The 16,003-nt window shown below is 45.8% G+C and overlaps 1 protein-coding gene across 1 annotated transcript; it reads left to right on the top strand.

The window, feature by feature from the left end:
- Window positions 1–1,015: 1,015 nt before the first annotated feature.
- Window positions 1,016–11,015, top strand: Gzmk (granzyme K). Its single transcript, XM_021180760.3, has 5 exons — window positions 1,016–1,159; window positions 1,409–1,556; window positions 8,656–8,806; window positions 9,592–9,861; window positions 10,766–11,015. Exons 1-5 carry the CDS (start codon window positions 1,099–1,101, stop codon window positions 10,925–10,927), a joined length of 792 nt encoding a protein of 263 aa, XP_021036419.1. The 5' UTR covers window positions 1,016–1,098; the 3' UTR covers window positions 10,928–11,015.
- Window positions 11,016–16,003: the final 4,988 nt, after the last annotated feature.

The following is a 16,003-nucleotide window of genomic DNA, read 5'->3' on the forward strand; positions in this document are numbered from 1 at the left end:
TGTAACTAAAATTTAACCAAATCTGGTCACATTTAAAGGAAATGATAAGACAAGGAATGTGCATCCTATGAGACACATGGGTTTCTCTGGATGACATTCAAGTGACAGCTAAGTCACACCGTAAAGCTTCAAGGATCTGTGCAAGACTCTGTCTTTCTCCATCATAAATCCATCCATGCCCAACTGAGAGGCAAAGGGGAAGTAAACCCGATAGGCACCATTTCATGCTGAGGGAACTGCAGGGCATTGGTTCTTAATGCTGTGACCCTTTAATAGAGTCTTGCGCGCGTCCGACGCTGCAACAGGATCCTTCTGCACACATTTATTGGGAGAGCTTGATTGCAGAAGCGAAGAGACCCCAAGCCCAGAACTGGTGCTGCTTATATAGGCCTAGGAGAGGTGTGTCTCACACCCGGATTGGTTGTGCTTTCCACCTCATTTGCATGTCTCACATCTGATTGGTTAACTTGTCTCTCATCTGATTGGTTAACTTGTCTCTCATCTGATTGGTTAATTTTGGTTAATTCTCAAAACCTCATCTTGGCAAAAAAAAATTTACTGCCTATGTATGCATGGTGGCCAGCAGAAGCCAGCGCCACCCTGCAACGGCACATGTGGCTTCCCACATTAGAGGTCCTCATGTTATGGTGACTCCCAACCATAACATTATTCCATTGGTACTTCATAACTTCATTTGGCTATATAATGCAAATATCTAATATGCAGGCTATCTGATATGAGACTCCCAAAGGTGTTGTGACCCACAGGTTGAGAGCCACTGCTTTAGAGCAAAGAACAGCTCTCAACTGTCTACAACTCACGGGGTCTTCTGGCCTGCGTCTCTTTTATTCCTCCACCCGTTGTACCAGGAATCCACATCCAGGAAATGAGCTCCCCGCTGCACACTGACGGCACCCGGAACTCCCCCCAGACTGATAGAGGCTTTGAAACCTTGGGTGTGAAAAATCTAACGACTGGGACATGTGAGGTGAGAAGCCTGCAAGAACAACAAGAACCAAAACCCATCTTCACAGTCTCCTTCATCAACCACAAAGCAAGCAGTTTGTCCGTGCTCCTTAACACTGAAGCCCTGTAATTATGAGGTTTTCTTCATGGGCTCTGGTTTCCCTGGTTGCTGGCGTTTATATGTCTTCAGAGTGTAAGTATCCCATGCCCCTGGCTCCTGTGTAATGATGTGAATCTTTAGTGATTGTGTTGTTATTCTGTAAACAGTATTGTCCCCTCTTACCCTGTTCTGGTTTATACAACTGCTAACCGGAAAAGGTACACTAAGTATTGAGCACCGTTGTTGTTTTATTGGTCTTAGAAAGGGATATAAGGGTAACGGTATCAGAGGAATGAGATGTCACTGCTGGATCGTGTAAAATCTTTTGGCTTACTTTTGCAGGTTTCCATACTGAAATTATTGGAGGGAGAGAAGTCCAGCCGCATTCCAGGCCATTTATGGCGTCCATCCAGTACCGCAGCAAGCATATTTGTGGAGGAGTCCTGATCCACCCACAGTGGGTGCTAACAGCTGCCCACTGCTACTCTTGGTGAGTCCCCTGTGCTTTTCCATGTAGGTGGCTGTCTATGTCCAAGATGAAGAACACACACAGGGTAAAGTCTAGTCAATGAATTAAGTACAGTAAGATTAACCAAGGCGATAAGAGGACAATTAAATCAATCTACTCGCGTATGTCATTTAAATTGCATGTATCGTTTATCTCTGGAATGTTTCATGTAATGTTTGCTACAGCAGTGGACCGCAAGCAACTGAAATTGCCGAGAGGAAGCCTGTGGACAAGGGGGAGTTACTGTCTCTTATTTGGCGGGCTTTTGAGAACTGGTGTTTCTATTTAGGTATTTCTGCAGAATATTTGACACGTTTAGTAAGCAGAGATACATCACAGAGGACACTGTGAGTGTGTGCCCTGGTGCTGGATATACAGACTCCTTACTTCCTCAGTCTTACCCTTCACCCCAGAATTCCAAGGCTCACGCTCTGGAAATCACAGCAGTCAGAAGCAGGCTCTTCCTGAGGTTGGGGGAGCACAGTTATAGAAGGTTTATAAAATGTGAAGCAGAACACGGTATTAGTCTTTAGGATATTGAACGGGAGGCTTTCCAGACTGTGGAGGACAGTCTCCAACTCCCTTTCAGCTTAAGATGAAGTATAAAATCTATCTCGGGTTGCTGCCAGTAGACCCCTGATGTGATCTATCTCGGGTTGCTGCCAGTAGACCCCTGATGTGGCGCTCACTTGAGCATTCTGACTTTGTTTCTTCTGTTTCCATATTTGCTTTTTAAAGCTTGGCTCCCAGTTCTTTTTTTCCCTTACAACAGTATAGTGTTTCACTTAAGAACTTATTTTAGGGACCGGAGAGATGGCTCCGTGCTTAAGAGCACTTACCGCTCTTATAGCAAACCAGGGCTAGACTGAAATGGTGGTTCACAACCATCAGCTAACTCCAGTTACAGGTACCCAATGCCCTCTTCTGATCTCTGCACGTACCATGCATGCATGTGGCACACAAACATACATATAAGCAAAACACTCACACACAAAATAAAGTGAATAAAAGTAATAATAAGCAGGCATGGCTTCATATGCTTTTAATCCCGGTACTCAGGAAGCAGAGGCAGGCAATCTGTGTAAGTTCAAGGCTTGCCTGGTCTGAACTCCAGACTAGCCAAGGATTGATAGGCATACATATAAATACACACACACACACACACACACACACACTATATATATATATATATATATATATATATATGATTGTTATATACATCAAAACCAGCTAAACAAAACAACTGACTTGATTCGCCCTGCTTTGGGTAGTGTATGGTGTATGGTTGTCCCATTTTAATGGAACCGTGTTGGATGCTCAGCAGCCTGGAAACAGGGAAACAATAACCCCTCTGTTCCTACAGAGTGAGGGCTGGATCCACCATCACATCCTCACCCACCCTTGGATCCACCATCACATCCTCACCCACCCTTGGATCCACCATCACATCCTCACCCACCCTTGGATCCACCATCACATCCTCACCCACCCTTGGATCCACCATCACATCCTCACCCACCCTTGGATCCACCATCATCACATCCTCACCCACCCTTGGATCCACCATCACATCCTCACCCACCCTTGGATCCACCATCACATCCTCACCCACCCTTGGATCCACCATCATCACATCCTCACCCACCCTTGGATCCACCATCACATCCTCACCCACCCTTGGATCCATCATCACATCCTCACCCACCCTTGGATCCACCATCATCACATCCTCACCCACCCTTGGATCCACCATCACATCCTCACCCACCCTTGGATCCACCATCACATCCTCACCCACCCTTGGATCCACCATCATCACATCCTCACCCACCCTTGGATCCACCATCACATCCTCACCCACCCTTGGATCCATCATCACATCCTCACCCACCCTTGGATCCACCATCACATCCTCATCCACCCTTGGATCCACCATCACATCCTCACCCACCCTTGGATCCACCATCATCACATCCTCACCCACCCTTGGATCCACCATCATCACATCCTCACCCACCCTTGGATCCACCATCACATCCTCACCCACCCTTGGATCCACCATCACATCCTCACCCACCCTTGGATCCACCATCACATACTCACCCACCCTTGGATCCACCATCACATCCTCACCCACCCTTGGATCCACCATCATCACATACTCACCCACCCTTGGATCCACCATCACATCCTCATCCACCCTTGGATCCACCATCACATCCTCACCCACCCTTGGATCCACCATCATCACATCCTCACCCACCCTTGGATCCACCATCATCACATCCTCACCCACCCTTGGATCCACCATCATCACATCCTCACCCACCCTTGGATCCACCATCATCACATCCTCACCCACCCTTGGATCCACCATCACATCCTCACCCACCCTTGGATCCACCATCATCACATCCTCACCCACCCTTGGATCCACCATCATCACATCCTCACCCACCCTTAGATCCACCATCACATCCTCACCCACCCTTGGATCCACCATCACATCCTCACCCACCCTTGGATCCACCATCACATCCTCACCCACCCTTGGATCCACCATCACATCCTCACCCACCCTTGGATCCACCATCACATCGTCACCCACCCTTGGATCCACCATCACATCCTCACCCACCCTTGGATCCACCATCACATCCTCACCCACCCTTGCACCCCCCCCCCCCCCCCACAGACTTCTCGCCTGCTCTCCGAAGCACTGGAGAATTTCATTCAAGGCGAAGTTCGTGCCTCTCCAAATACCCGCTCACTCGCAGCTCCCCAGACACGGAGCTAAATGTAGAGATGCTCAACAAATGAAGTGGAAAGCGGAAGCGAAGGCGAGGATTTGGGATGGGGGCTAAGTGTGAAACGTGGCATATGATATATGAAGTCCCAGCAGGAAGGTGATAATATTAAGTTATTTTTTTTAATTTTCCTAGAAGATTCAACTCAAGAAAAGCACATTTACAAATTGGAAGAAGGAGATAGCTTTATAATAATAATAATATAATGGAAAGGGAAGGGAGAAAAGAAGGGAGGGGGAGAAGGAGGGAGGGAGGGAGAACTGAAGTGTGGTCTTGGTATCTTACAAAAAGACCTTGGAGTTTAAAAAAAAAAATCTCGCTAAATATTATTGTAAATGGCTGGCATAACTCTGAACTCTGTGGGTCGAATTTCCTCCAAGGGAGATTTGGGTGTAAAAATGTAGGCAGATCACTGCTTGGAAAAATATTAAGTCTTATGAAATTCAAAATATTTATGAAACAGTTCAATGGTGGCTTCCCACAAATGTACTCAAAGGCTCCTGAGGGAACAGTTTACCAAGCCAGGCCTCCCTTTCAGCACAGTGACAAAGTAAGCCAAATTTGGGAGGAAGTATCTCTCTCTCTCTCTCAGTCTCTCTCTCTCTCTCTCTCTCTCTCTCTCTCTCCTCTCTCTCTCTCTCTCTCACACACACACACACACACACACACACACACACACACACACCACCCATGTACTCTATTCCTCCCTCCGTGTCTTCTCAGTTATCCATGTTAGCAAAGGCAGGAGGATCTCTAGTTTGAGGCTAGCCTGAGACACCTAGCAAGATCCAGTCTACAAGGAAAGAAAGGCAGAGAAGAAATACAGTAAGGAAAAACCCACTTTTGCATAATTTACTTTGACTGGTCAAAAGCAAACCTCTTACCCCTGTGCCTCCCTCCTTCCTTGAGTCTCCTCTCTCCTGCCTAAGCAAAGGAACCCTCCTGGACCCCTCCCACACCTCCAGTTTCAAAGGCAAAGGAATGGAACTGTTTCTTATTTTATTGCTCTGGGGCTTGAGCCCTTGGGGGAATTGAACCAGAGGCCTTGTGCCTGCTAGGCAAGCAGTCTACTACTACACCGCATGCCCAAATCAAGAGCTCTTACCCTGCCTGGATGTACATCCCAGAGCCTCCAACCTGCTACCCTCTTGGGTTCAATTTACCTAAACCCGCAACCGGCAGACCACATGGCTCCAGCCAGGTGATCTCAATTCAGAGGTCTCTCTGGGCCGGAGCTCCCGAGTCCCTTGGTAGATCGTAGACTCGCCAACCCCACACAATGACGGCCCAGCCCACGTTCAGCCACACAACACCCATTTACCCCATAGAAACAAAAGTCTAGAAGCTTACAATTAACCAATCAGATTTATGTATCAATAAATTCTCAATTTACAAGATGCCAATACAATAATTTCAGAACCAATTGAAAATGATAAAAGCTTTATCCCAATTATTCTAACCTTATGATATCGAAACTACCTGTGGCTGGTTAAAGTCACATTGGCTCAAGTCTGCCTCCATCTTGACCTGCCTCCTTCCTCCCTGTAACTCTTAGCCCCGCCTCCCTTCCCCCTGTCCAATCACAGGCCTCCTGCTGCCCTGAATTTTTTAATGTGATTGGACAGGGAAAATCCTGTCACGTGAACCTCCACTTCCTCGTCAGTAAAATGAGCATCATCTTCTCAGGTAGCTCACGGGGCTGCTGCTTTGGTGAAGGAAGAGTATGAAAAGCATAGCGCAGAATGCAACACCTCTTAGCAAAGGTTATCAACTGTACTGTCATTGTGGCCTTCCATGGCAATAACCAGCCATAAACACGGTGGTCCTCTTGTATTGATGATGGGACAAGACTGGGAGTATTTTGTTTTCTGACAACCAGCAACTTTTCTCTGTGTGAGCAAAGAGAGATTCCAAGACATTGGAACCCTGCCTTTGATGCCAGACCTCAGGAACGGCTTTCACCAGGAGCTCTGCTCAGCATCAAGACAGGCTGGCCGAAAAAGCAAGATGTTAGAGAAGCAGAGAAAAGAGGGAGGGAGGCAACACGGAAACAACCCTATACGCCAGGGTTTGAGTCCTGTATCCTCTCTGTGTGAGATGGGTCGCTTCGAACCGTCAGAGGTCTGATGAGACAAATGCAGCCCAGTGACTTTTATGCTGAGAAGAGTATCTGGGCCCCGTTGAGAAATAGTGGCAGTCATCGTCAGCAGAGAGTGAAAGAAAAAACATACTATAAGCAATACTGTGATTCTACTCCATATGTAATTCCATCACTGGGCAGTCAGGGTGGAACTTAGGAAACTCCATACAAATCCCTCCATATGTGTAAGGCCACTCCTAGAAAAACTCTCTGATGGACAAATTAATGAGCCTGACACTATTACTTCTCTCCCGTGCAAATTCATATGTAGATTCAAATAAAGAGAAGGATCAAGTAAAGGGGCTTACTGCCTGACAACCTGAGAGCTGACTCCCGAAAGCTGTCCTCTGACCTCTATGCACACACCACAGTACGTGTGTGTGTGTAAAAAAGGTTTTTTGTTTGTTTTTGTTTTTTTAAAGAAATAGAATCAGATGAGTGGTGGTGAGCACTCCTTTAATTCCAGCACTCAGGAGAGACAGAGGCAGGTGAATATCTGTGAGTTTGAGACCAGCCTGGTCTACAAAGTGAGTTCTAAGACTGTTACACAGAGAAGCCCTATCTCAAAAAAAACAAAACAAAACAAAAACTCTGTCTCAAAACAAACAAACAACAGACAAAAACCAGAGAGAGAGAGAGGGAGGGAGGAGGGAGGAGGGAGGAGGGAGGAGGGAGGAGGGAGGAGGGAGGAGGGAGGAGGGAGGAGGGAGGAGGGAGGAGGGAGGAGGGAGGAGGGAGGAGGGAGGAGGGAGGAGGGAGGAGGGAGGAGGGAGGAGGGAGGAGGGAGGAGGGAGGAGGGAGGAGGGAGAGGGAGAGAATTCTAGAACTCAGGTAATTTCATTTATTTCATGGGCAGAAAATTTGACCATGGTGGGAAATTTCAAAGTCAAGAGCTAGCCAAAGAACAGGGTAACAGCCAATGAGCACCTGAAATCTCAGCCACCTCCCTTCACCTGAGTCTACCTTCCACAGCAGTGTTTGGCCCTCACATCTGTCAGTCAGTCTGTCTGTCCATGGGAGAGCGGTTACAGACACACCCACTTTCCTGTTAGCCTGTTGCTCCTGGGGATTTTGGCTTGTCCTCATCCTCCAGAGCTTTGGGTTGGCAGGCATGTTGGATTTGAATTCGAATCAATCCTAGGAAATCCAATCCACATCCCCTGAGAAATTCCATCCCCATTCCGATTTTGCAATAGGCAAACTTTTCAACCAATAAAGCTGGAATTCCCAAAATAAGCTCTTTTGGTAGAAACCAAGAAGTGGTAATTGCAGGCAGTCACAGGTCTGCTGTGTGTGTTTCCTCCCACAGCAGGTCTGGGCACAGGCTCGAAGCCCAAAACAGCCATCCCTTTCATTTGCTTTGCCCTCCTGTGCCCACTTCTACTCTTAAGAAAACAGATCTATGTGTGTAAGAGTATGTATCTCTGCTTTATCCTGCCTCCATCTCTTTTTCTGGTAGCAAAAAATAAGAGTTTCATTTTAAGGCAAGGCTATATAACCAGTTGAGTTACAGAAAAATTTGTAATAATTCTGCCTTTGTTTCTCAAGGTGGCGACTATACTGGCATGTTTCTTCTTTCTTTTCTTGTTCTTGTTTGCATGTGTGTGTGTGTGTGTGTGTGTGTGTGTTAAATACAGGACCTTGTGCATGGTAGACAAGCACTCTCCCACTAGGCTCCATTTCTCTGTCCTTTTTAGCACCTTCTTATTTTCAGAAAGTATTTCAAGTGGCTTTTTGGAAGTACACTGCGACAGGAAATATCTATAACATGCAAATGGTTTCAACAGGCTGCCAAAACTCCCCAAAACAAAATCATTTCTATTTTCACCACCGGCTATGAATGTGCTCGAGTGTCCTAGGTTGCTATGTAACAGTCCCAGGCTACCTAAAAGGAACCTCCTCAGACAGATGAGCCAGCGTAACCTCCTCCTCACCTTAGTCATCTAAGCACAGAACACTGTTGGACAGATGCAATGGCTCTAGGAACGGAGCACACGGACAGAGATGATCCACTGGGGCCTCCATCATGGAGACTGTCCTTGGTCCTCCATGCATGTGGCTCTGCATCATCTCTAGCTCTGACTGGAAGGTCTGGCCATCACCGTGTTACCTCCATTTTCTTTGCCCCCTTCAGGTTTCCCAAAGGCCACTCTCCCACTGTGGTTTTAGGAGCACATTCTCTTTCCAAGAATGAGCCCATGAAGCAGACATTTGAAATTAAAAAATTCATCCCATTCTCACGATTTCAGTCCGGTTCCGCATCAGATGACATCATGCTGATAAAGGTAGGTTGATTTGCCTCCTTCCGTCCCTTCGATATTCTCACACCAGATCGATCAGTTAATTAACCACTGAGGGAATTGCGGTAGCACCCATCCATGTTTGTGGTGACTGAAATATTCTATGAAGGATCACGTTATCCCATACCCTCTCCTGAAAGAAAGGGATGATAAATGCATATGTTTATACAACAGAAGCCAACACTACCGCTCACTATATAGAAGAGCAAACAGGTCAGCAGACCCAAAGATCCACAGGAAATGCTTTTCCCCCCCAAATGCTTTTTACATTAGCAACTGAAAATGACAACAGTTGTTTATGTAACAGAGCCAAGGATGTAACAACCAAGTGACTTCAGGGAACGAGAAGTAAGTTACAACTCAGTCTAGACCACACTTTGTCCAGTCCAAATGGAGGCTAGACCATACTCCAGGGGCCGATCCAGCAGGAAACAGCCCAGCCCACTAAGTCACGACCTATACATGTCAGTCTGTAGAAAGCCATCCAATGCAGGGCAAAGGCCAGTTTGCTCCAGACAGGGTGGAGCTCTTTCTCTATAAGCTCGCCTCCCCAAACACCAGTGATCTCCATGGAGAGTGGAAAGCACATTCCGAAAAAACAACAGTCAACGCTACAGCATCGGATCACTATCAAGAGGGAGGGACGCCTCCCTGAGGCAGAGGGACCTCCCTGAGGCAGAGGGACCACACACCCAATGCACAGTCAAGTGAGGTCTTATTACTGAAAAAGGCTGGGGAAGAATAATTTACCTTTTTTTTTAATCATTTAGCTTCGCACTGCTGCAGAACTGAACAAGCATGTCCAACTGCTTCACCTGGGATCCAAAAACTATCTTCGAGATGGGACCAAATGCCAGGTGACTGGCTGGGGAGCCACCAAGCCAGATCTGTTAACCGCCTCTGATACCCTGCGAGAAGTCACTGTTACCATCATAAGTAGAAAACGCTGTAACAGCCAAAGCTACTACAACCACAAACCTGTTATAACCAAGGACATGATATGTGCAGGAGATGCCAGAGGACAAAAGGATTCCTGCAAGGTGAGCATCCTTAACTGGTCCTCATATTTGAAAGCCAACTCTTGGACTAAAAAGCCACAGCATCTCCTCTAGGAGTATGCTTCACTTGTGACAGAATTCTGCTGTGTTCTTTGTTAACATGCATCCTCTGAAGTCACGCCAGTCAGCAAATGGTCACAGGCACAACATCATCTTCAAATGTGCATGACATTTCAAATGAGAATGACAGATTCAAACAAAAATGGGAGAACTAAGGGGGAGGGCCCAGCTCCTCCCATCGTGATATTTACTAGTCTGTTTTTCTTTTCTGCTGGTCTCAACGAAAATTTGATTCCAGGCCCACAAGTGTCAAGATGAAATTCACAGTTTTGAGGTTTCCCTTTATAATTTAAAACTTTACACCTACCTGTTTTTTAACTAGTAAACCTCAGAACCCATAGATCCCCAAAGGGAGGAGAAGCATAGACATAGACATAGGGCAGAGAGAACAGAGACATAAAATAGACAGAGAGACAAATTCATATTACAGACAGAGAGGCTAAGACAAAGAGAAGCATTCATAGACAGAGGACAGTCACGTACATGAGAGTCTTTTCTGAATAAGAGGCTGTTGCTAGGTACTCTGAGTCACACACACACACAAACAAACAAACAAACAAAAACAAACCCTAACCCTAACCCTAACCCTAACCCTAACCCTAACCCTAACCCTAGCCCTAGCCCGAGCCGGAGCCCAAGCCTTAGTACTAACCCTATCCCTATCCCTATCCCTAGCCCTAGCCCTATCCCTAGCCCTAGCCCTAGCCCTAGCCCTAGCCCTAGCCCTAGCCCTAGCCCTAACTGTTAAAAACACTTGAAAATAACGATGGCTTTGGGAAACTATCTTCAGCTTGTCGATAAGTATCTGCCCATTTTCCTTTTCCAGGGTGACTCTGGTGGCCCTTTGATCTGCAAAGGCGTCTTCCATGCCCTAGTCTCTCAGGGCTATAAATGTGGCATCGCCAAAAAGCCTGGAATCTATACGCTATTAACTAAGAAATACCAGACCTGGATCAAAAGCAACCTTGCCCCATCCAGTGCACATTGAGATTGCAAGTGATTTTCCTGGATCTGCCGGTCCCTTGCTTCTTTTTTCAGGATGCGCTCGCAGACCCAGCGTCCTCTTCAGACGAGGGCGTGGCACAGCTGGGATGAATTTCTGTCCCTCAGAAATTCACTTAGTTAGGGAGCCATGCTCTTTTTTCACATGTATTAATGATTTCTTTTTACTGTGTTGGTTTCATCCTAAATAAAATGTGGACGTCTGTGTTTGTCTGCATGGATGTCAAGAAACAGCTCCCTTGCCTCCATCCATACTCCTCAAGGGGCAATGAGGTGTTAGGATTTCTGCCAAGTCATCTCAAGTTATTAGGGTGTTTTAAGTTATGGTAAGAGTTTTCAAGGTGCTTTTAATGTATTAAGTGCTTTAAAAAAGACTTAGTTATCCAATAAACTATATTGGATAAGTATATCATCAACTATAGGTACTCATATACAATAGATCTTCAGGATTTATTCATCTTGGAAATTGAAATTTTATACTCCCATGAACTTGTGTGATTTTTTTAGATGTTAATAAAGGAGAATGAAGTAAGATAATAAAGATAAAAATTTTAATATACTCTGCCATATTTCCCATACTTCTACCAACTGTATTACTGTCTAAAACTGTAAGATTATTTGTAATATAGATTGTATTGACCTTTTGCCCCCAAATTGTGTTTGAATAGACATAAATTGAGTCTGAAAGTCAGACGTAAAGGTAAACCAGCTAGCCAGGCATGGTGACGCACACCTACAATCCCAGCTCAGGCATGCTTCAGCAAAAATAGCTAGAGATTGAGGCCAGCCTGGACCTCAAACAAAGATCATGTCTAAAAAATAAAAAATAAAAAAAAATAGAAAAACAGTTGCTTCTGATAAATTAGAAAATCTAGAAGAAACTAATAATATGTAACCCTCATAACATCTTACAATAAGACAGTTAGCCTCTGAACCTACAAAACTCCCATCTCTCCATGGTACTCAGATTCCAGTCAGACCACCAGTCTCTGTAGACCCGACTCTCCCAGGAGTTTATTGTTCACATCCAGACACAACTTCTTTTCAGGAATTCTTGTTCAGTCATCCAACTTGAAGTATGTCTTTTAATCAATCAGTCCAAGCTGACTAAAACAGTTCACATGTGAGGTGGGGAGGGCAGTGCGATCAATCTGTCCCAAGGCAAAGGGTCCAGGTGTCCCCCAAAGTGCAGAATTTCCCAGAATGCTAAGATGCACTTCAGAAGGCATGTCAGCATGGTGTGTGCTGAGCACCAAGAATATCCGGAGTGACAGGTGAGCTCCCAGAGTCTTGAAATATTCAGCCTTCAGTTTAAGCTTAACTTCCTGTTGAAAAACAAAAACAAAAACAAAACAACAACAACAACAACAACAACAAAACCAAACAAACCCATTCAAATGCCAATTTCTTTGACTCTTTTTGCTGAGTCAGTTGTTACTTATTTGTGACTAAAGCTGTGGGCTTTGTTTTATTTCGTTTTGTTTTCCTTTCTCCCTCAGAACCCTGGATTGTCTGGTACACAAGAAATGGAAGTTAATTCTTTTTTTTTAAGGTTTTTTTTTTTAATTTTAATTATGGGAGAGGGTGTGAGTTCCGGTGCCAAGTGTCAGGGCCTCCTAGAGCTACCGTTTACAGATGGTTATGTGACACCCAGCATGGTTTCTGGGAATAGAACTCAGGTGGTCTGCCTTCCCTCCTGCCCCCAGAGAATAGGAGAAACAGCTCACAAATATTCATATTGATACTAACATTAGTGTCTCACCCAAACAAAGGAAGTGGTCCATTTTAAGAAGGAAGGGGACTCTTGTGTAATGAGTAGGGGACCAATTATGACCCCTATGGGGTAGGAATGGTTAGCAGATCTATGCGGGTCCCTTATGGCTACCCAATTTCATCCTGCCTATGGGTTTTGATTTTGGGGAATTTTTTTTATTATATTGTGTTGGTGTGTGTGTGTGTGTGTGTGTGTGTGTGTGTGTGTGAATTTCCCATCATGCACCTAAATTCCACTCATCCCCCTGTCTCTCCATACCTTCTCTCTGCCCTTGCAACCTCCCCTCAAAGGAAAACAAGACAAACAAAAACAACATCTCACGTGGAAGCTTCAGTGTGTCACACACAGCTTTACTTGCAAATGTTCATTGCAATGAGTGATTTGTCTGGTGTAAGGCCTCTGACTTCTGTAATGCTATCAATACTGGATCCTCCTCCCTGGTACTCCTCTTGGCTATCCTGTTGCAGCTTTGGTTTTGTAGAAGCAGCCCCTTTGTGCACTCCAGGAGTTCACAGATAGGATAGATGTTGGGGTAGGCCAACTCAAAGCCCTGAATCTGGGCCTGGGTGGTGGCCGAGTTGGTCAGCCTGACAGCTGACAGTTGGTTGGTACCAGCACCACCAGGGCCAGCTCTTCCTCTCTGCTCAGGCGAGGGAAAGGGCCAGCTCTGGGGAAGCCTCAGACATCAACACTGCCCCCCTGAAATAGCCCAGACCAGGGATATTCACACGGCCTTTGGTGCTAACATGGATCACGGACATGGACACAGACCCCTGCTGCTGCAGGGCCACAGACCCAGGCAGAGTCCCTCCAGTAATAGCATGGGTCAGGACATCACCATGGCCTCTCCCATCTCTCCATCAGATACTTGTGCATCATAGTGGCACCTTGTGGCAGTGGGTATGACTCTGGATGCCTTCTGCCTGCCTCCACCTGCCTATGGTTTTATAACAGTAGTGGAATCCCAGATGTCTTTCTTCTCTACAAAAGAGCACCAGTTAGTAAGAAGTTCTGGCTCTCAGGTCTGAGACCCTGTTTGCCTGGTAACAATCAGTTATAACTGTAAATTGGCCAACCCTGCTTGTCACTCACAAGGTCTCCCAGGGAAGGATCACACCCGTTTTTTCTGGTTTTAACCAGACATGTCTGTGGAACAGCCTATTAGAGTCAGCATATGGGCTTTACGCCGTGGCTTTTCCTTAGAACTTGGAGTACGAGAATAAAATTGCTCTTTGGAAGTTACATCTTCCATTCCCTACAGCCTGGATTAGAGTTAGCAAAATCATTCTGAGGAGACACAGAATTCTGAAGCCTGCTAGAATATATTCAAAGGTTGCTGGGTCTCATTTGGATGAAGAAGAACAACCATGGGGTACCAAATAAAAGGGAGGTAGGGCAGATTGAAGACCACAGGTGTCACCCAGGAAGGGAGTGTACACCTCCCGACTCATCTTTGGTTTTGCCTGGTTCTGTCACATGCTCACTGGTTACTTGGTTTTACCTGCTGTGGTGTTTCTGAGAGAACTCCGGTGAACATTTCCATCCCCTCGTTCATTGTCTCTCATCGAAAGTTAATGAACACCTTGCTTTTCTACACTGATGACGTCACTCCTGTGTCTGGGATCACTCCCATTTCTTGTTTAAAGCATTGATTTATTTGTGGGGAAGGGCACACGTGCAGTCAGAGGACAGCTTGGGAGAGTACAGAGCCACCAGTATAGGCTCTTGGGAATCAAGTGCTAGCTGTCAAACTTGGCAGCAAGCCCCCTTCACGTGCAGAGCCGTGTCACTAACCCTGGAGTTTCATTTTGAGAGACGGTTTGACTTTTCATAGGCTGGGGACTGAAAATCGAGTTTCGTTTCCTGCCTCAGTAAAGGTTAGGCTTTGAACTTTGGTCAATTCCCCAAGATTCACAAGCCCATGAGGCTTTTCAGCAGGCCAGCAGTCTGCCTGCCCTCTCCTAGGCACTCGCAGGTGCCTGCTTTGGCAACAGGATTGCAACAGTACAAGCAGGGCCTTGGTTCACGCCCTGGGTAGCAGTGCACAGCTTTGCTTTCGTCTCTGCTGTGGCCTATCACTCACTCAGCACCACAGACCCTGTTTCTTTATTCAACAGGCATCCCATCTTTTCCTGATAACAACAACACCACCACCACCAACACCACCACCACCACCAACAACAACAACAATCTAATTAAATTTGAAGCCACAGATACATAATACGTATGGCCAGAGATGGCATTCAAGCCTCTCTTCCTGTCTGTAGTGGTCAATAAGATGTAAATGTCTGGAGCCTTTAGGAAGGGTTCTTTAAAGAGACATGACTCAGAAGGAAGCCAAGTCCTTGGACAACAGGGGTGATGGTTAGCCCTCCAGAAATAAAGATGAACCACAACTATGAAACAAACTTAAAGCCAGATGCTTTTGACATCAAAGCAGAAAGGACCCTGATGACAAGTGACCCTCCATGCCAAAGGACATCTTTCAATAAAACACTTAATCCTCTGATGTTTTAGAACTGTACACCAGTGCTTTATTGCTAGCTCTGGCTTTGTTTCCATGGATTCATTTCGCCATGGTCAAACATGATCTGAATCTGTCAAAATGGAAAATTCTAGACACATATAATTCATAAGTTGTAAATTGTGTAAGGTAACATTCTGAGGAAGATGAGATCTCCATGCACAAGGCCTGACTCCTCCCTTCCTTGTGTATCTCCTCTGGGTTTTACCTGATTGTTAGACACAAGGCAGCCATGTCCATGATCAGACCATCAGAGCTATGACCTGTTTGTGTTTGGGTACCCTTTATTAATGACCCAATGTGCATTAATGAAGTGATGCTGGCAATTGGAATATGCCAAAGATAAGCCATGGGATGAAGGCTTCCTTTAAGCAAAAGAGGGCAACCATTCTGAACTTAGAGGGAGAAGAGTGTATACTGAGACTACCCTCAAGCCGTGCGCTTGTGAAGAAGGCAAGGAATGCATTCTGTTTGCTTATGAGTCTCACACTGATAAATATACAGCCGCAGTGTACAGTACGGGCATAAGATGGAAGGTATTAAGTTATAGGGCTCAGTACTGCTCACAGTTTCAGGCATACACTGGGACTCTCGAGACATCCTCCCTAGATAAAGGCGGGGGGACGACAGGATACATCCCACAGAATCCCAGAAATGAAATCGGAAGCCTACAGGTTCTACCCTTGATGTAGACACGTATATAGATCTATAGTCTAATATCCAGACTTTCCCAAATCCCAGATAACCTTTAGATTTCTACCTTA

This window comes from Mus caroli, unplaced genomic scaffold (genome assembly GCF_978045245.1).
Source record: "Mus caroli unplaced genomic scaffold, Mus_caroli_1 scaffold_15, whole genome shotgun sequence".
Taxonomy (NCBI): Eukaryota; Metazoa; Chordata; class Mammalia; order Rodentia; family Muridae; genus Mus; species Mus caroli.

What these genes read in the sequence shown, in the direction of transcription:
- Gzmk (XM_021180760.3), top strand. Translation starts at nt 1,099, where the DNA reads ATGAGGTTTTCTTCATGGGCTCTGGTTTCCCTGGTTGCTGGCGTTTAT. An exon ending in ATGACATCATGCTGATAAAG is followed by an intron (nt 8,807 to 9,591) that starts GTAGGTTGATTT and finishes TTAATCATTTAG; the next exon opens with CTTCGCACTGCTGCAGAACT. An exon ending in GACAAAAGGATTCCTGCAAG is followed by an intron (nt 9,862 to 10,765) that starts GTGAGCATCCTT and finishes TTCCTTTTCCAG; the next exon opens with GGTGACTCTGGTGGCCCTTT.